Source organism: Erithacus rubecula (assembly GCF_903797595.1).
Source record: "Erithacus rubecula genome assembly, chromosome: 2".
NCBI lineage: Eukaryota > Metazoa > Chordata > Aves > Passeriformes > Muscicapidae > Erithacus > Erithacus rubecula.
Window position 1 is genome coordinate 74,645,784 of NC_136685.1, and position 19,824 is coordinate 74,665,607.

The 19,824-nt window shown below is 40.0% G+C and overlaps 1 protein-coding gene across 3 annotated transcripts in view; it reads right to left on the bottom strand.

Annotated features, from left to right (window-relative positions):
* Positions 1-19,824, bottom strand: part of RASGRP3 (RAS guanyl releasing protein 3) — a 56,606-nt gene that overhangs the window by 10,418 nt on the left and 26,364 nt on the right. Inside the window, exons 2-11 of one of the 3 annotated variants that reach the window (XM_079297741.1) lie at positions 17,001-17,193; positions 15,384-15,501; positions 14,713-14,769; positions 13,415-13,546; positions 12,280-12,427; positions 10,532-10,705; positions 9,998-10,114; positions 9,417-9,692; positions 4,110-4,187; positions 835-951 (exon numbers count right to left, since the gene is read on the bottom strand). In XM_079297741.1, coding sequence (XP_079153867.1) covers positions 835-951; positions 4,110-4,187; positions 9,417-9,692; positions 9,998-10,114; positions 10,532-10,705; positions 12,280-12,427; positions 13,415-13,546; positions 14,713-14,769; positions 15,384-15,501; positions 17,001-17,070 — 1,287 coding nt within the window. In that variant the 5' untranslated portion in view covers positions 17,071-17,193. Of the gene's footprint in view, positions 1-834; positions 952-4,109; positions 4,188-9,416; positions 9,693-9,997; positions 10,115-10,531; positions 10,706-12,279; positions 12,428-13,414; positions 13,547-14,712; positions 15,292-15,383; positions 15,502-17,000; positions 17,194-19,824 lie in introns of those variants that run through there. The other 2 variants (XM_079297740.1, XM_079297739.1) reach the window with 2 other exon arrangements.

A 19,824-nucleotide genomic window follows, 5' to 3' on the forward strand; every position in this document is an offset into this window, starting at 1 on the left:
GCATGTCACACTAGAAGAAAAATGAAACTTTTTCAAAAAAGGGCATGTACAAAAAATAAACTACAAGATATATTTGAAGTCTGGGTGAGAGAACTGAAGAGTTTGTTTAGGTTATCTTAACAACATAACCCCAATTAGTGATCTGTAACACAGACAAAGTGAGAATTCCTCCCAGAGTTATTTATTAATTTGTAGAAAGCAGAAAGAAAGGTTCAGTCTCTCCAAAGGAATCTGGAGGTGTTTAGCTTTGTTTACATTACCTAGCACAACACATCACCTTCTAAACTGAAGCTAGAAGATCCCCCCTCTAATTCTGTGTGACTTCATGTCCACATTTTTAAAGTGACACCAAGACAGTGCTATCTTTGCCATATATAACATGCTCTGGACAGTAAATTAACAGCAAGCTGAAAACCAGAAATAGAGTTTCCAGAGAAGTCCATTGGACCTATTAATGTATGAAACTTTGTTTCTGAGTTGCCTTTTTCCCAGCTGTCTGTTACCAGACATGAACTGTGTGTCTAGAGCTGCAAAAACTAAACTTTGCCCTCTGAATTTATATTTGCTAGACAAACCTATTAAACAGCAGCCAGGTTTTGGGTGCTTGTGAAAGTCTGCTCTTTTGCACCCAGAAACCTATTTACTAATCCCATTGCTGATTGAAGGAATAAAATAAATATTTCTTAACGTATCAGTAACGGCTCAAATTTGTTATGGTAAGTCTGAAATTCACTCCAACCATAACAATCCCATTAAAAGCTTGAAATTAATTACAATATTGAAACAATCAAACCTATCATTCTCTTAGACCAGAGCAATGTTCCAAGTACTTACATCCACCAGTTTCCGGATGTGCTTGTTGATGACAGTCGGGTCAGGTTTAGGTACCACTCCAGATGCCCACTCCAGTGGCACTACTGGCTTGTTGGGGGTGGTTGGGGAGGTAGGCTGCTGAGAGATGGATCAGAACACAAGGATTTTCTGATTTGAATCAAGAAGTTGAACTTCCCATTAAAAACAGCTCAAAATGTCAGAGCTACAATCACAAATTGCTGGAGTACTCGTGCAGTAAAAGTGTGCTTAGCAAAACATCAGGCAAGGTTTGAAAAGGCTGCTTGTCTTGTCTATCAGCTTCAGTCAGGCTCTCTGTGGCACTTTGCAGCTACACTGCCACCACCCAGCAGCAAACCCTTCCCTCACTGACATCTCCAGAGCGTTCAACAGCAATGACACTTGAAGGAAGAGGGAAAGAAGGAGGGTCTGAAGGGTTTTTCAACACAGTGGGCATCAGAAATAGGTAAACACAGAAATCTGCCTTGCTCCTCAGCAAAACCTCTGAGGAGATCAACACAGTCTGCCCCCAGCTCCCTGCTGGAGGGACCATGCCCAGAAGCCACACCAGGACTGCCACAACCTGAAGAAGTTCATGCTCCAGCAAAGCAGCAGGATGCAGAAGCAGGGCCAGAATTGTGCTCAGCAATCCCACTGGTTTCCAGCTGAGATGTGCCAGGATGCACAGCTTGATTCACCTAGGCAGCTTGAGTAGAAAGGCTCTAACCTTTGATTTGCTTTGTAGATAACACCAGCCAGACTATTTTATTTTTAAAATTTCTTGGTCTGGACAAAACAGTAGGTGACAGCTCACTGGATGCACGGAGCTAACAGCCTGACTCCCTCCACACCACTACAGTGCTTTGGGAATAGCTCTGGAATGGAGCTCAGATTCTTCAAGCAGAAAATACAGGACAAATCTGAACACATTTTCAGGTAAGGATTCAAAAATAACCAGTTAGCATGAAAAACACTGCAAGACAAACTGGCCTTCCCCTGCATCTGCCACTGGACTACCAAGACCTCACAGGGAGCTTTTAGTATCTGCTAGTCTGAGTGCACAGTGACAGAAAGAGACTGAATCCACTGGAGTCTTCCTCTTTCTCCTGGACTATTTAATTTGAAGACTCATTCAATTTTTATGGTTTTTTTGACAAGTTGCAATGAAATCCTCATGTTACTGACCACTAGCCAAAGGGAAATATTTGTTTCTTCTATTGCACTCATAGACTCAAATGAACAACCATGATTTTATTTATGCATCCTATGAGGAAAGGTACTAACTGGCTGTCCAGAGACTACCAAGCTGAAATTATTAAATGTTAAAAAACACTGTATCTAGTCATGCAGTTTTTAATTCAGACTGTATCTCCCATTTATTTCACCAGCACAGGGACCATGGTATTGTAGACTGAGAAAGCATTTTCAGATGTTTGCAAACATCTATGTATTTTAGCATTGAAATGAATCCTACTGAAAAAAAAAAAAATCACCTAAGTGCATAATCAGTGGCATAATTGTAGCAGGCAGAGCTGTCCTCTCAATAATAGCTGTATTAGTAAAACTCCCAACAAGAAGTTCACTAATGGGTGTGGAAAAGCAGGGCACTGTGACAAAGGAGGTGCTGTACTACAGCTGGTGGTCATTCCTCAGTGTTTTTTCAGGCTGCTATACTGACTGAACATTCTCCTCCCAGTTTTAGCAGAAGGAAAGTCTTGCTCAAGTCCCTGTTGACAGCAGACCTATGCTAACAGATCAGCTTCACTTTTGCCTCAAAAATGTTTGCAGCAGCGTGAGGCATTTCCTCCAGAGTGCACCTGCATGGGAGTGGTACCCATGTAACAATAAACCCAGGAGCAGTTGGAATGACATAACTATGCTGTCACGTTGCCTTTGACAAATTTTTCCACATACAAAAGCCCTACAGATTCTTTCCCCTCCAATAGAGCCTGTGTGCTTTGGCACTCCATCAAAGAGAAGCAAGCTTCAAAGAGCCCGGCTGCTGTCGATTCAGCTGCAGCTTTTTACCCATCAGGGTGCTGCAGTAGCTCAATGTCACTGGTTATTCATTGATCCTTGTGCAGAAGTCTCCCACAACTGCTGGGCACTGTTAAAGTTCACAGCACTGTTTATATTGCTTTTGTCCTGCTCAAAGCTCCTCCTGGAGATCAAAGCAGCTATGTGATAATTTCCTTCATTTACAGTAGCATAGGGCTGTAACATTTCAACTTTGCTGGCAGTAATGGGAGCATGAAGGACCCAGAATGACCAAAATAAACAGCAACTGTTGTGGTCAAATTGTACCCAACATGGACTGAAGACTCAGTAATGAAACTTCAAATGTTCAGGCTGAGCTAGTGTTGACTCTGGAAATGCTCATTAATTTCCTTATCATTGCTCATAATACATCAGTGGGAGCACACACATATTCCTCAAACTGTTCTCTAAGTGTGATTAACAATTTTAAACCCCAGAGAAGCCTTATACTTGGAAATTAAAGAGTTGTGCTTCCTTGCTAAACCTGAAAAAGCATTGGAATGCATCATCTCAGACTCCTGGATCTGCTCTCATCCCCTGGGAAGTATTTCCAGTCACTCTCTTCTGCTGCTGTCAGACCTGAGAGGGCTCAGCCTGAGAGCATCACAGGCTGGATATAAAGGCAGTAAGAATATTAATACACTGAAGAAATGCTTAGAGGAAAGGATTAATGAGATTTATCTGTATCCCTTGACTTTCAAAAGTAAAGAAAAATGCATGAATACAGCATTATCTTTAGTTGCACATAACCAAATAAAGATTAATATATATTCTCATCTGTTCAAACATTGCTTGAGAGCCCAAGATGCAGCCAATTATACCTAAGCAAACAGTTTTAAAATACTACAGTAATTATTTGCTTTGCCTTAAACAAATATTTTAACACAGTGTTGTTTTATGTAACTGCACTAGCAGCCAGAAAACCAGTTAAGGGTCACACAATAAATAATTGATATATAATTATAAAGGATAGATGTCTAAAGCAGAACTTTGTTTTCCAGGACTTGCAGAGGTTTTGTTGAAAAATAATTAACAGTGAAGTCTGGCACGTTCCACTATTTATTTCTCCTAATATGCACTAAAACCTATAAATAGTGCCTGTGTTTTCTACACAAGTATAACACCAAAAAGCTTTTATGTTCATTTGAATAAGGAAACACATTAACTGTCATTTATAAATTTAATTAACTGCATGCAGACAAAATAAGCAATATGTCAAAATGCAGTAAAAGATGACATACAGATTTGGAGTTCCTTGGCTCCAGCACCAGCGAGAGCTTGTAGATGTCATCCTCGGTGTGGTAGAGGTCCAGGGACAGCTACATGCAAGAAAGGATGGAAAACAGGAATATTTACTAGACTGGTTTGTAAGCTGATACCCCTCCCACTGAAGGCAAACACAATGTTTTGCTACTCTGAGCTCAGGAGACCTGCCAAAGCCCGTGCAGCTGCTAGGAAAGTGGATCATAGAGGGGCAAGGCTGGAAGGATTTCAGGTTTTGTCCTGGTCAAATTTTGTTCCTCAAGAAGGGTCATAGTCGTGCAGTTCTTCTACAGAGATCAATCTGTGCAGGGAAACCCTGGGCAGACAGGCCTGGGAGAGGCAGGCTGGGTTTGCCACTGCTGTTGATGCAGAAATGGCTCCAGTGAGAGCAGTCCCAGTTTAGCCCAGCTCAGCCTGCTCCTGGCCCCCCCTCAGCAAGAAAGGCAAATTGCCTTCCAGCTGTTTCTAAATAAGTGAAAGATTTTTCTATCATGTTCTCATTCTTTTCCCTAGAGGATTTATTGAGGAAAAAAAAAGGAGGTACATTAATATGCTTTAAGTAGGATGAATCTGTTTTTACTTTGGCAGATGGGGTCTTGCACTGATCAATGCAGTAAATTCCTCCTCTTTTGGAGTGATGAAGGAGAAAGCTAATCAACACTGTAGCTAATGTTTTACAAAGAGAGGAAACAAACATTGCATGTTTCCTGTGATCATGTCCCTGCATTAACTGGTTTTGAGGAATTGACATGATTTGAAGTTATCATCCACCTTGCAAATCCCCAGTTAAGCTCAGATTGAGTTAAAGGGATGTTTCTGAGCAGACAGATAGAATTACTACTGACTAAATGACTGTGACAGGTTATTTTTAGAGAACCTGGAGTGCCAAGTAAGTAGCAGCAGGAACAGTGACACCTACTGCAGAGCCACCTCTGGGGTCCACCAGCTTTTAGGAACAATTTTGTGTGATGAGTAAGACACAAGTGGTGTCCCTTCCCAAGATGGGCTCCCAAAGCACACACATGGCTTTAGAGAAGTCTGGAGATCACATTTTTACTTTTGTCTAGCTGAAACAGCGCTGATTTTTGTACTTTGTAATGAAGGTCCCAGTGAAAGGCTGTGCATCCTGCAGGGTCCCTTATCCAGCCAGCATGCTGCTGTCACAGGTTTAGGTGAGGGTCCTAAAGACAAAATGGAACCAGTAAATGCTGTAATGAATATTGTTTAGGTGAGGTGTTCAGTGACTGTATTCTGAGGTTCCTTGGTGGCACAAAACAAGCAGCACTGGGCTGGAGCACATGCTGGTGTCAGGGCAGACTGGGAGTGAGAGCAGAGTTCAAAAGGCGTTGTCTGGTTCCTGTGAAACAGCACAGTGCTCTCAGCAGGCCAGATGAACTGGGTGTGGATTTGGGAGTGGAAATGTATTAGTATTTATTGAGTAAGTATGTATCTCTCCCTCCCTGAATTATGTGACCTTATCTTAAGCACTGGTTATAACTTCATTGGGCACAATGTGTGATTATGCAGTGGACAAGGTGTTGTTTAGTTCAGGAGTTTCATACATTAGCACAAAAATTACAAGCACGATGGCTATGCAGTTATGTAAGCATTCATTTCATATTTTATTTACAGTTTTGCTCTGACAAATAAAGTATAATAAGAGTTTTCCTAGAATAAGCTTTACAGTGAGTGACAGTTTCTTTTATAATTTGACTATCATTGCTCTTGTATTTTTTTTCTGAGCAATTTGGAGGGGCATTGAGAGGGGAGTGATCAGAAGCACATGACTTATTATCTATTTTTTTTTTTTAATTTTAGTGGAACTGTCTGAACACAAGTTAGGGAGGGTGACTTTCAATTTGATTGTTTAGGTAATTCTCATTCTCTTCACTAGACTGTACAAATGACTGGGACTTTCCAGTCATTTGCATATAGTCTCAGAACAGGTTAGATAAATAGATACTGAGACATAAAAATAGTGGGGGAAAAATGGTGGCACCAAATAAGTTTTAACACAGTTCGTATAAATAAATATACTGTGGTCTATTTGAGAAACTGAGGTCCACTTCTAATCCACAGAAAGTGATGATGTATGTACCCAAAGGTTTTTTATCCACATTGTGAAAAAACACAAACCAGTGTGGAAATACTGCACAGCAGGTAAGGTCATCTCTTAAGCATCCTTACCAAATATAAGTTTTGTAATTGCAAGACTGTCATTAAAGCTGTTTTTCCTCTCTGCTGCATTGCCAAGCTTGTGTTTCAGCCCCTTTTCACTACTTTTTGGATTCCAGGGAGTGGTGCAGAACCAGGTACAAGGTTTGGTGAAGGAACAGCAAGCGTGGCCAGCAAGCCAGAAAGAGAAATAACCACAGACTAAGAGCAACCATGCACAAAGGAGTCCATCTTCATACAACATACTCTGGCTCAGTGGCAGCTGAATTGTAACACATTTACTTCTCTTGGCCCTGTGACTCTGACTCATTTGCATGACACAAGGCAGGACTTGAATCCCCCTCAGCTTTCTCAGTGTCCTGTGCTGGTAAACCTGGCACGTGTCCCTGCTGTCCATACAGCAATCCTTTCCCTTGTTGGGGGAATGCTGGCTTCCAAGCAAAATGCTGGCTTCTTTCAGCTGCTTTTTCAAAGCTAGAATTCTGTGAGCTAGAAGCTGGCTTTTTATGCTTATAAAAAGATGGGATGAGATGGAGGGGTGTGGGGATGGGGAGAAAGCAGATTTCTAAGTTTGTGTGCAGACATTTAAGGCATGAGAAGATCAACTTTCTAAACTATTGACCATTCAGCAGCTACCACTGAAACCAAGAGTCCTCCTGTTCCCCATGAAACCTTTTGATCTATACTCAAAATAACATCTTTAAAATGCCTGTAAGCACCTTGAACAATTGGCCTTAAGTTTACTACCCACTTCTCATCCAAGCATTTTAACTCAAGTTTTCACTTCATAACTCTCATTAAAATCTCCCCAAACATAATTTCCAAGCCACTTGAAAGAAATCATCTCCCTTGGAGCAAATAGGACTCTACCACTGAGGAAGAGCAGAACCAGGCCATATTCCCACATGCCCATGGGATGCCAGTTTCATCTTTTTGTGCAAGTTGTTGGACTAGCAAACCAGTACCCAGTGACTGACCTGTCTGGCAAGCACAAGGGAGGCCAGGCAAGAGCTTTACACATTGCTTATCAGGACAAGGGACTGACTAAAAGCTTGCCCAGATAGAAGCTGCTTAGTGGGAAAATAGCAGAAGAGAAGAAACAGTTGGATCAGCAGATTTACACACAGCTGAAAAGCATTTTACACATTTATATTCATTTCTCTAAATAAGGTAAAGATGGAAAAACTTCTTACAGTTGACATTAGAGAGATAAGACCCAGCAATAAAAGCAATGGTTAATTCTCTGTGCTCTGAAAGCTGAAGATGACATAGGCAGCAGGGGAGGCTAAATCTGCTGAAGACCACTTGCACACAGCAAGGTCAACTGCTTTTAGTTGGCAGCTCTGGTCAACTTGGGGTTGCAACTCTTTTATTCTCCTCTTTCTCTAAAACCAGCTAGTAATAAAAAACTTTCTTTTCAACAAAAAGGTAGACTGAAACATTTAATCTACAATATTAATCCATTATTACTATTTAAGAGACTATCATTAAAAAAAAAAAAAAAAAAGTAGCACTGTATTCACATACACAGATAAGGGCAAAATCTACATACAGGAAGAAAAATGAGAATATTCATACTATGGTATGCATCAAAATTCTGGTCCAGGAACTTTCCATAGAAATTTGTTGTTTTTTTCCCTTTCCAGAAGTCACCATTTAAAATCAATACTGCCACACAAATGTATTTGATCCACAACTATGCTTCCAGTGACTGATGTGGAGACAGAATTACCCTGGAAAGGTTTTAGGTTACCTACACCTGTCTACCTTATTTATAACCCTTGATCAGGTCTGGAATCAACATTGCAGAGTGCAATTTAATTTTTTACAATCAGATTGGCTCAACTGTAACAAAGTCAGCAGAGTCATATTATAAAAGAATACATGAGAGTATCATAAGTGAGAAAGTACCCATCATGTACTCAATTACTTCTCCTAGTAAATGGAGTTCTGAAAGAAATACAAAAATACACATAAAATCCCTGTCATTTTGCTGAAAACAAAGAAAACAAGGAAAATATTTTTTAAAAATTGAAAAACAGATACACTCTGTGAGCTCAGGCTGATTGAATTCTGAATATACAAGGATCTGCAAGATCTTAAAAACATCTTTAGCTTTCTGCTCCTTTTGGAAAACAGGCTGTCACCAACAAGAGAGAATATCTAATGAAAGTGGTAGCAGCAGTTCAGCTTCCATCTCTCACTTCACATTGTCTAATTTCTACCCTTATGGACTCACTTTTTTATTGCTCAGTTCCCTAAAGCCTGAGGTTTCACTTCCCCCAATTCAAAGCCAAGCATGTAAGAAATGACCAGGAAGGGAAAGAGTGTCACAAGACAGCAGCTCTCAATCCCTACAAAAACAAAACAAGATAATAAATATCTGCATTTATAGTTCAAAATTTAAGTTAAAGGATTGTTGCAGGGATCAACATCTGGTGCCTGCTCTTTCCTGTCCCACTAATCAGGATTAAGACTTGTTCCCAGGTTGTTCAACACAAGACACAACTGAAGAAGGTTTTTCCAATTTCCCCAAACTTTCTCTGTCCTCATCACAATGAAGCCATAGGTATATGCACAGCATCTTGTTTTCTCCAAGCCCAGGCTCATATTTGTCATCTTCCTTAGTGCAAAACTCTGAACCTGATCAGTCCCAGTATAAATCCATCACATTTTTATTTACTGGATAGGAAGTGTACTGTGTCACATGGAAAGCACAGGGGAGCAAAACCAGAATGATGCTCAGGCTGGAATTTCTCTTGTGTGCTGATGCCAGCATGTCACTCAGTCATTCCAGATGGGACATAAGCTTCCATTCTAAGTAGTCAGAACTGAATTTTTACTTCTCCTAACATAAATACAGCCCTCCATCTGTCATTCTTGAAAGAGGTAATTTGCAACAATCCTGTTGCTGTTTCCAGCCATCACATACAACTGTAGTAAAACTCTTTAACTTTCTTAACACCTCAGGTGAACTTGTTTCTGTTTTGCATTTTTTCCTTTTTCTTTTTCAAGATAACAATATGCACTTAACTTTATAGATATGAGTATTCCTACTGACTCTCAACATTTGAATCACAGCAGTGAATTGAAACATGTTGAATACTTACGGTTAGCAGGTTAATTAAATCCAAATTAGGCTCTAAATGATGAGAAGCAGTTTGCAGGGAAACCAGTTCACTCAAAGTGATGGAAAGCTGCTGCATTTTCACTATGTTAACTTTGTTCTCATCTATCCAATCAGGAAAAATGACATGGACAGCAATCAAGTCTTTTAAATGGACTCCTAAAATAGGAATTTTGAAGCCAACACAGTCAGCAAAAGCCTTGCGGTAGTTGCAGTAGTTTCCATTGGAAGAGACCAGCTCAGTCATTTCGTTCCAGTCCTACAAATAGCCAGAGAAGCAAGTCTCTGTGAAAGCATTCATTGCATTTCTTGCATAATCTTTAAATGAGCACAACTCTTGTCAGGGTGTCGACAGTGTTAATTTCCACTCTGGCACAGGCAATCAACCAGAGGATCCCTGTGAGCTCATCCTGCTCCACTGAGAGGAATGCAACCAAGTGCCTTTCAGGATGCTCTGCCATGATCCAAATACTGTGCTGGTGAGACACCTGCACTGCAGAACCCATCAGACCTCAAAGAGGTGATATTCACCTCAATATGTCTATATTCTGGAGTCCATCATACCTTTGTGACTTCCGAGGACAGATGAGAGTGAGTCTCTTTCAGGCGAGAAATAGAGCTGTGGCTCAGACCTCCCACAACTGCCATCAGTGTGTTGAAGTTCTGGAGGTGAAGGAGCTTCTGCAGGAGAGATAAATCAAGAAAAATTTAAAATTAACTAAATACCAGTAGCAGCTACTCAGTGTCACACACAACAAGTGAAAGGAGACAACCCATCATGACTAAAGCAGAAATCACTAAGCCAGGGCACATAACAGAATGGTTCTGCATTTTGTTTTTTGATTAGCTTAGCTCCAGGAGAAACACACAATAGTGACAGTTGCCAACTGGAATACAGCAAAGAAAAATTATTATAAAGTTATGTCTGCTAGTTAAAAAATGCAGGCACACCACAACTGAACAAATAACCTCCAGTGATGTTGAACAGGTTATTCACTGAGGAAACAACACAAAGAGCATCAGCTAATTTGTTTACTGTAATCTCCATTTATATTCCTGCTTTGTACTGCAAGAAAAAGACTCATCTGCAAGACTTACCTGTGCAACATTGATAAACTTTGTAATTACTTCTGCTCTTTGCTGGGGTGTTGGTTTGCTGAGAACCATGAGCTGGACCCATTTAGAGATACCATTAAATAAAGCAATAGATCTCTCCAAAGTAGGATTGTTCTCCAAGCAGCCATGGATCACATAGCTTTGGTAGTCTGTGAACTAACAGAGAAGAGGCAATTTCAGTAGAACAGTGGACAAACTGGAGCATCAAATTGAAACTTTGATACTTTTCTTTTTAAAGTCCTCTTTTTTAAAAAGTGACCATGACTTAGGGTCAGCAGACTCTGTTGCACAACAGCTCTTCCTTAAAATCTTTTTGCTGCTGTTTTGGTGTGGCTTTTCCAAAAATGTCAACTTCCAGCTTGTTTGTATGTCAGGAAGTACAGAAGCCTGCCCAATGAGTGTGATTGCTACTTCCATCTTTCCTATAATTTAGTGCACACATTTTATTCTGTGGAGTTATGTTTGACACCTTCAAGCCATGGTATTTTATAGGATTGCAAAAATTAAATTTCCCTAAATGTTTGAAAAACAGTTTTCAGCTGTCCCTTAAAGGGAGGTTTTCAGTAACTTATGACATAATAGGGACTTGCTAGTGATGCCAGACAAGATGGGTTTAACTGATCAGAACCAGCCTGCTAAAAAACATATGAGGGCATGTACTCTAACCCAGCAGATGCTGGTCTCCTAGGTGCAGATAAACAGTATTTCAGTGTTCAGATAATTTTTTTTTTTTTTGTTATAGTAAACACTGCCTTTCCTTTTCTCCCATTTTTTTTAAACAGATAAAACCAAAGACAGAATTCAGATTAATCATGTTCTACAATTACATATCTTTGAAAGTACAAGTAGTACAAGATTAATTAACTCTCACTGGTTGCAGAGAATCATCTGTGATAGCAAAATTCAAGAATTAGGAAGAATTGACTTAGAAGAATTAACAGAGAAGCTAGAAACAGCAAGAAAAAAAAAAAAAAAAAGAAAATTCATTGCATATTTGAGTTTTCTTCCTGGAATTCCCCCAGAGGAATTTAAATGCATCTTAAATCTAAATAGAAATTCATGCCTTTTTTCTTGTCCTTCCCTCCTTCTTTGAGGATAGCATTGCACAGATCACAGTAGGGTGTTTTCCTATGATTTGAAGTCTAGGGTAATTAATCTTTGAACATTATTAAGCAACATCAAAAGTGATTCTATTTAGACTGGTCTCAGCTCCTCATTGATCTCTTTTTCCTTCCTCCCTTGAAACAAACAAATAAACTCATACATTTTTCTTAGTTTGAGAGTTTGGTTTCTCTCATTCTCCTAAGCACTTTAAAAAAAGTCTCATTTGTCATCTTGAGAGCTTACTGCTTCCATTTGCCACCTGATACAGTAACATCAGGTGACCCTTGTATGTGGATATTCGCCTGCAGAAATCAGCATTTTTTTTTTGGCATTTGTCTCGCTCATTTGTTTTGTTTTAGCTTCAACTTTAGTTTTCATCCACTTCTGCCTCTTGTCCTTGTCCAATCCTCTGTGAAAAGAAGCAACTGTGCCTGAATTTCCCTCAGTGTCAAAAACCATCAGGCACAAAGAGGTCAAAGGAAGTGCATGGCTACGTACATCACATGAGAGAGTATAAAGATTCACTGCACTGAAACGTTGAGAAAAAACTCATAAATGTGAAACCATGTGAACACTCTTTAAAGACAGGCTCCTAATTGCAAGTGACAAAGTTGTAGGCTTCTTACAGAAATTCTCCTGAAAGATTTATGCTCCAGAAAAGTGAGATGTTCAGCTAGCTCAATGGGCTCCAGATGGTCAAACAGCAGGCAGGCTTTTCCTTTCTTGGAAATCTTCTTCCTCTGTGTAACTCTTCTCATCCAGTCATAGGAAGGACTGCAACAGAACAGGAATAAGTCTCACTTCTGTTTGGGTGTATGCCAATGTAGCCCACAGCTGGAATGCATCATGTAAAAGTGACCACAGAAGGACCACGAGAATTCTGGTCGGTGACATCCAGCACATCACAAACACACAGAATAAAACCTGTCCAAGAGTGTAACAGAAGATAGGGGTTTTGGATGCACCACTCCAAGTGATAAATAATAGCAGGTTTCTATCACAAGAAAAGGATGACATATTCTTCCCCATCATACAGGAAGCCATGATTAAAGATGCTTTGGAAATACAAGAACAGCTTACAAAAAGTTGTGATACAGAACAAAAACATACTTGAATAACATCAAGGATTAATCTTTCCTTTGTAAGTCCACAGTCCCTGAAGTAATGGAACAACAGAGACAGCCAAATACTGTGCAACTGCCATATTTTAAAAGAAAATCTACAATATCACATGAGATGCAAAAGGTAACTTTATGAGATGTTTAAAAGGTGATTTTAATTGCAGCTTGTCAAGGAAAGAGTATTTGTAATAATTTTGATGTAGTGCAATTACATATGTGAATGCAAAAAATTCTTCAGTTAAATTATAGAAAACATTGCAAAAAACTAACAGATGAGTGATGAGAGGACAAGAAAAAACCAAAAATTTTCTCTTCTTCGCTGAGAAGATCTAAGATTTACACAGCATGTCAGTAAATACACTGCTTGTTAATTTTGTATGACAACTTGTAGGAAAAAAGTAATACTAATCACTTAATTAGCACTTCTTACTCTGTCAGAAAAATAATTTATTTCCTCTTTATATGAAAAATTTACATACATATAAGAATATTCTTTTTTACTGTGTAAATATAACTTCAAATTTTTAGTAGTTTCAAATTTAAAGACAATTTTATAAGTGCCTTAATATTTTTATACTTTGTACAGAACTAGAATTTTGCTGTTCCGGACACAAATATGTCCTTGACATGTCATGCTTACATGCTGGAGATATCAATAAGATGGATGTGATCCTCATATCCAAGCTGGCTGGCTACTTCTTGGAACTCTTCAGTCAAACGGATCAGCCCAAGATCCAAGTTAAACTCTGCAGGGAATTCCAAAATCCAGTATCTGAAATCCACAGACAGCAGTTAAGAGATGTCCAGAGACTCAGCTATAACGTTCAGTGGCTGCAGATACTTTACATACATTTTTTTTAATAGGACGTATTTCAGATCCACTCTTCTTTAGACAGAGAGAGTGAACTCAGCCTGCTTCTTCTATAATAATTTGTGGCAATGAAGTGGCAAAAGCCACTTTATCTTTTGATTTTTTTTCTTAACTCACAACAGCCCAACAAAGCCGCATTCTATTGAAATGCAAAATTGAAGCGGAGTCTCAGGTGACACCCACAGAAGGCACACTCAGTGTCCCGACTCAGGCTGCCAGGACACCCAGGTAACACTTGCACCTCGTGCCTGCCCAAGTGGGACAACTTTGTCTGCTCAGAAAGGACTTTTCCATGGAAATGCAAATGTGCATTTGAGTGGCAGTTCCAGCAGGGTAACCTTGTAAAGCAGTCAGCCACCTAAGCTTACCTGTAAACCATGCAAGCCCCCTCCTCTATGGAAGGGGAATGGAAAAGGCTTTACCAGCCCTGACTGCAGTAACCCCTCTCACCTTCTCAGTGATGGAAATTAATCCAGAGGAAGGAGGAAAAAACATTTGTTTGAGTGAAGCAAGCAAGATATATCACGATTACTTAAAAATTTATGCTTTGTTTTTTACAGGGAAATGTTCCTGTATAAGAACAGCCCAACACATGAAAGTTTTCCCATGGAAACAAGGTCAGAGCAGCTGGTGCAAGGTTTGGAATACACCCAAGGTGTAACCACTTCAGCATCACTACCACACTCCTGTCACCATAAATTATGAAGGGATTGCAGGAACTGAAGTCTATAGCCCAGAGACAATTTTCTTCTCCCACACTGTTACATCTGGAAGCAAAATGTGTCTCTCCTCTCTGTGGCACTGAGCTTGTCACCCTCTGAGAGGCTGATAAATCATAACACCCTTGAGCCAGAAAAATCATAACACAAGTTTTCTGTCACCTTTTTAGCTCAATGCAGTTAAGTGTCTTAAAAGCTGGATTGCTCAACTTAATTGTTTTAAACACACAGAAACTCACTCTTCACTGCAGAATGGTAAAAAAAATTAATAAAACCCAAACAAAATTAGGTTGATAGTATTAACAGAACCATAAAACCAAAATGCTAGAGGACCAGAAGTGTATTTACCTCATGAAGTAGCAGATTTTCAATCTGAATTCATTGCAGTTCTCCCCATCAGCATCTCTATAAGTAAGTCAGCTAAAGAAAGCTTTGTGTGCCTTGATTCAGCGATGTTTTTATTCACTGGAGGCTGATACTAGACCAGCTGAATTTTAAAAAGTTTCAAACTTTTTTTCTAGAGATGACCACATTTGATATTTCATTCACTTTTACAATATCATAGGAGACAGAGACTATTTCCTAGCTGCCCTTTTTTTTCCCATATCAAAATTGCCTCTAATCTACAATTCTGAATATTCTACTCAAAAACTTCTTGCTAGCTCTGGCTAACTAAACAGGATAATAGTTATGACTACTGAATTAAGAGCTATAAATGACACATAGGTGCTTAGATATCACTGAAAATTCTTGGTAGTCAACCTGCTGTGATACACTTGAAAAGTTATCTTGGCCTCATATTTGTAGTTACTCAAGGTGGATGCAAAGTCAGTATTCTTGTACATATGGAGAAACCCACAAAGACTTTATGTGAGCATAAAGAAGCTCACAAACTTCCACCTTTTAGGTTGAAGAAAAATTCCCCTCTAAACCTTGTTTTTCACTAATCAATTGGCCCATTTTTACAAGCAGTCAGGAAACCAATCTGCTCCTGACACTGTGATGGCAATTTGCAGCACTTTGTGAAAGGATATGTGGACAGGAGCTTGCCAGCCAGCTCAGTGGAAGGCAGATACCACCGATGCATTAAGAGAAAGGTTCTTGGCAAATGGCTGGAGCACGGGTTTCCTTTGTCATCTGCAAAAGAGAAACAATGAGCTAACCCCATCATAAAGGGGGAAGCTTTTGGTCTTAAAGCACAGTAAAACAGAAAGGATCACAAGTGGAAATGTTGGCTTGTTATCTAACAAAAAGGTAGGAAAGAACACCAGAGCACAACTTGCTAGAATGTAATGACAGTTATTTAAACAGAGGAAAAAATCCAAACCAGTGCAGATAACAGGCCACAGCAAAAACAGATAGGACATGGGCAGCACTATGCTAAATTTTATATAAAGACAATGCCAGTAATCTAAGAGACAAATCCAAAATTAGTCCATCAAGAGAGTGGGAAGATGATTTATGTACAACTACTTCAAATATTTATTTTATTGCAGCTTTATAGCTTTAAGTTAGCAGTTAAATTATTTTTTTAATGGATCTGCTTCGAGGAATTCAATGTTAAAGCAGCACCTCACATCTGTGCCCAAGGTCACATCTCCAGCTGCCTAACAGAGACCCTTGTGTCTTTGCAGTGCAGCCACTGAAATTACACAGAGCTCCTCCCTGGCAGACTGACTGAGCATTAACCTTCCCCAACATCTGCAATGTTAGATTATTCTCTGTCTGTCACTTTTTTAGACGACAGTAGATGGCATGAAACAGGAGCCACATATGGACTTGTGTGAGAGTCAAGAGAGTGTGTATACAAGAAGAGACACTATTTCCAACAGACAAGTGCATGGGCTCTGCCAATACTTTAATTAAGTTCTAGAGCAACAAGTTTGATGTTGGCCAACAGAAATGGGTGTATGAGATTCGCTGCAGCTGGTAGCAAGGTCTGTCCATCCATCAGTTGTTCAATCTCTCTCACCTTTAGATACTTCTTTCTCTCCACATGGCAAAAAAAATTAGTACTTCATTCCAATCAAGATCTGTCCTGCATCTTCAGAGAATCTAAATGTAGCTTTGTGAATCAAAGCCCCATTAGAAAACCCTTAAACCCATCCATGAACTCATTTGACTGCAGTGTGATACATGTCATTATTAGTGGTGTTATGGATCAAGGTCTTTTTCATCACTTCTTTCCCTCAGACCTGGTACATCACGTATTAAAAAAAGTAAAAAGATTACAGGAGCCTTAGGTCATATTCTTCCCAATTATTGCATGATGATTTTGAAAACAGTCAAAAAAAATGACTGGTCAAAACCACAGCTGTGTAACCACTCAGGACAAAGATCAATGCCAGAAATAACTCCTTGAATAATTCATCCAAACATTTCTCTTGGTAAAGGCCAGTGTTTTAAAAACCACCATATCCACAATTGTGCATTATCTATATTAAGAAAATTTAATACACTATGCATGTGATTAAAATTTTGGCATGCATGACTCTGGGCCAAATTAAAACATGGAAAATTTTACAGAACAGAAATATTCCTAGCCAAGAGAAAGATTGGCTAAACCAGAGAACAGCAGGATTTATATTAAAAGATTAATTTCAATAACAACAAAATAAAATATTGAAAGAGCATACCAAACATTTCAATACAAGTGTTCAAAAGCTCATCTAATGTTGCAGCCTTTCCAAGAGTGTTTGACCCCATTGTCTTTTAATCGTTGTCAGAAAATAAGAGACATTTTCACCAAGTAGAAGGATGCTTCTTCAAATGCCCAGCTTTTTCACTTTATTTTGTTGGTTGCATTCTTAGCTGGACTTCAATGAAAATCTGAAGAAAGTAAAAGAAATCATAATTATATGACTTAATGGAAGAATTACCAGGATGCAATGCTTACAGTTCAACTCATCTTTTCCATAAACTGCTTTTTCCCCCACGTGATACACAACAAGTGAAAGATTGCCATAAGCTTTCCCTACATTCCAGCCTGTGTTTCTAAGCATTGTCCAATTGTTTGTCCACTAGCACAAACTAAATCCATAGCCAGGGTCATAAAGCAGAGACCAGATGGTGAATGAGGGCTGCATGCACAATGACGCACATTCTGTTCAAGCCATTCTGTTTACACTTGATAAGTCACTTTTTGCTATTAACCCTGCTTTTATATTTTTAAGCATAACCATTTTTCCCCCTGAGGTTACTGGTTCATGATAATGCTAATGGTCTTAATTGGCACAGACCACATAAAGTGTTTAATGAAGTTCATAGCAAACATTAAACTAGGAGGCAATTTTTCAAAGGACCTTAAGATCAGATTTTAAAAATAAAATAAATCTTCCCACAGTAGCTGGGCAGTCACAGAGAGCTGAACACTTACAGAAACTTCAAAATTTTATGATACATCTACTATGCATTTAAATATCAAATATCCTATTACCTGAAGATGCACAGAATACTCTGCTGGAAGTTTTAAGAAGTAATTTTACAGGTTATATTTAAAGAAAAATGGCAGTATTTTATTATCTGTGACTAAGCCCCATTATCACCTGATCACAGCAAGTGTTTGAAATGTGGCAAACAAGTACATCCAACAACTTATATTTAAGAAAAAAAAAAAAGAAAAGAAAAAAAAAAAAGCCAAGAGTAGAACTCAGTCTTTGAAGGGAAATAGCACAGGAATTTGGGAAATTAATTTTCGGAATTCATTGTCCATAATATTAACTTTTTAAAGCTGGTCATGCAAAGCACTGATGAACTATATACCTGCTTTCACCCCAAATACCAATATTACAGACCTCACAAACCCAGTTCTAGCAGGACTGGCATTTTTCACCCTTTTTACAGAACCACCCTGCCCCCCTTGCCACTGGCCAGTGGTGCAATGAACACAGAGTGCCACACTGAGCTGTGTCTCTGCTTGCAGCCCTGCAAGCATCACTGTGGTCCAGCCTCACAAGGGATGCCAGGCAGGGCAGCTTTGCTGCTGCTTCAGGCTCTGCATAGGCAGGTGTGCTCCTTCTTCAGCAAGAGGCAAGGTTAGCACTCCCTGACACAACTCCCAGCTCCCAGAAAGAGGAGAAATCCTTCTCATTCAGGGTAGATCTGCACTATTGAGCCGATCATGTCCCCCAGACTGGCCTGCAGCTCCATCAGTGAAGTCTCTCGACCTCCCAGGCAGACTTGGAACGTGTATCTGCTCATTGTTGGCCCATGCAGGCTCCCACCTGCACCTCATATCCATTTAGGACACCACTGCCTGGGCAGGGCTGCTCTAGCAGCACAGTGAGCTGCATCCCAGCACCTGGAGAAATGTTCTGCACTGGGTACTCCTCTACAGACCCAGCCTCAGAGTCCTGCAGGGCTGAGCCTGTTCAGAGCATGCAGCAGTGGTTTCCTTTTAGAATAACCTCAAAATATTCTCTTCAGCCAAAGATGCAAGTCCTGTGAGGAGCAGCTGAGAGAGCTGGCATTGTTTATCCTGAAAAGACGTAGAGTGAGAGGAGACCTTACCCCTCTCTACAGCTGCCTGAAAGGAGCTTGTACCAGCTGGGGTCTGCGTCTTCTCCCAGGAAACAAGCAACAGAATGAGAGGAAATGGTCTCAGGTTCCACCAGGGGAGAAGTTTGTATTGGATATTAGGGGTAAACTTCTCCATTGGAAGTGATTGAGTCACCATCCCTGGAGGCATGTGAGAGATGTGTAGATGTGGCACATGGTTTGGTGATGGACTTGGCAGTATTTTGTTAATGTTCGGATTTGATTATCTTAAAATCATCTTTTCCAACCTAAAAAAATCCTGCGATTCCATAGCATTATTTTTGGATGTGTTCCTATAGACAGGTTCTTTCTGGCCCCATTCAACAATGGATTTAGACATGACACTCTCTTCCCTGAAGCTGAGAGGATCCTGGAGCATGTAAGCACAGCTCATGAACAGAGAGTTTCTACCAGTCAGTGCACACACAATGCCACAGTCCAAGCCAGCCAACAAGAAACTTGATCAGACAGGTGCAAACATTAGTTGCTGCTCCTTCCTCCCAAGTGGAAGGAAGCCCTCTCCTGTGAATTTGGTGATGCAGAACCCCCTCTTGAAAGAACATGTCTGTTTTTCTAGGAATCACACAGAGATGCTACTTGCAATGAACCAAGGGAAACTGAACTAATCCTTTCATGCCACAGGAAGCAGAGCAAGCACCAAGAAAGAGGGGGAGATGGGTGCACAGTGGTCCTTGTCCTCAGCCCCGGGTAGTGTCCTGGGGCTTGGCTCTGGGGCTGGGCAGCCTCAACCCTTCCTGCTAGAGCTGGGCTGACACCAAAACCCAGAGGTGTGTGAACAAGAGGATGCAGAGATGTGTGGCTCTCTAACCTCCTGGTCAGGCCACAAGAGCCATGGTTATCCTGGGGTTAGTCTTTCTTCCCAAGGCTGTTTATGTATTTAAAGTGGGTGGAGGAAAGTAAGCA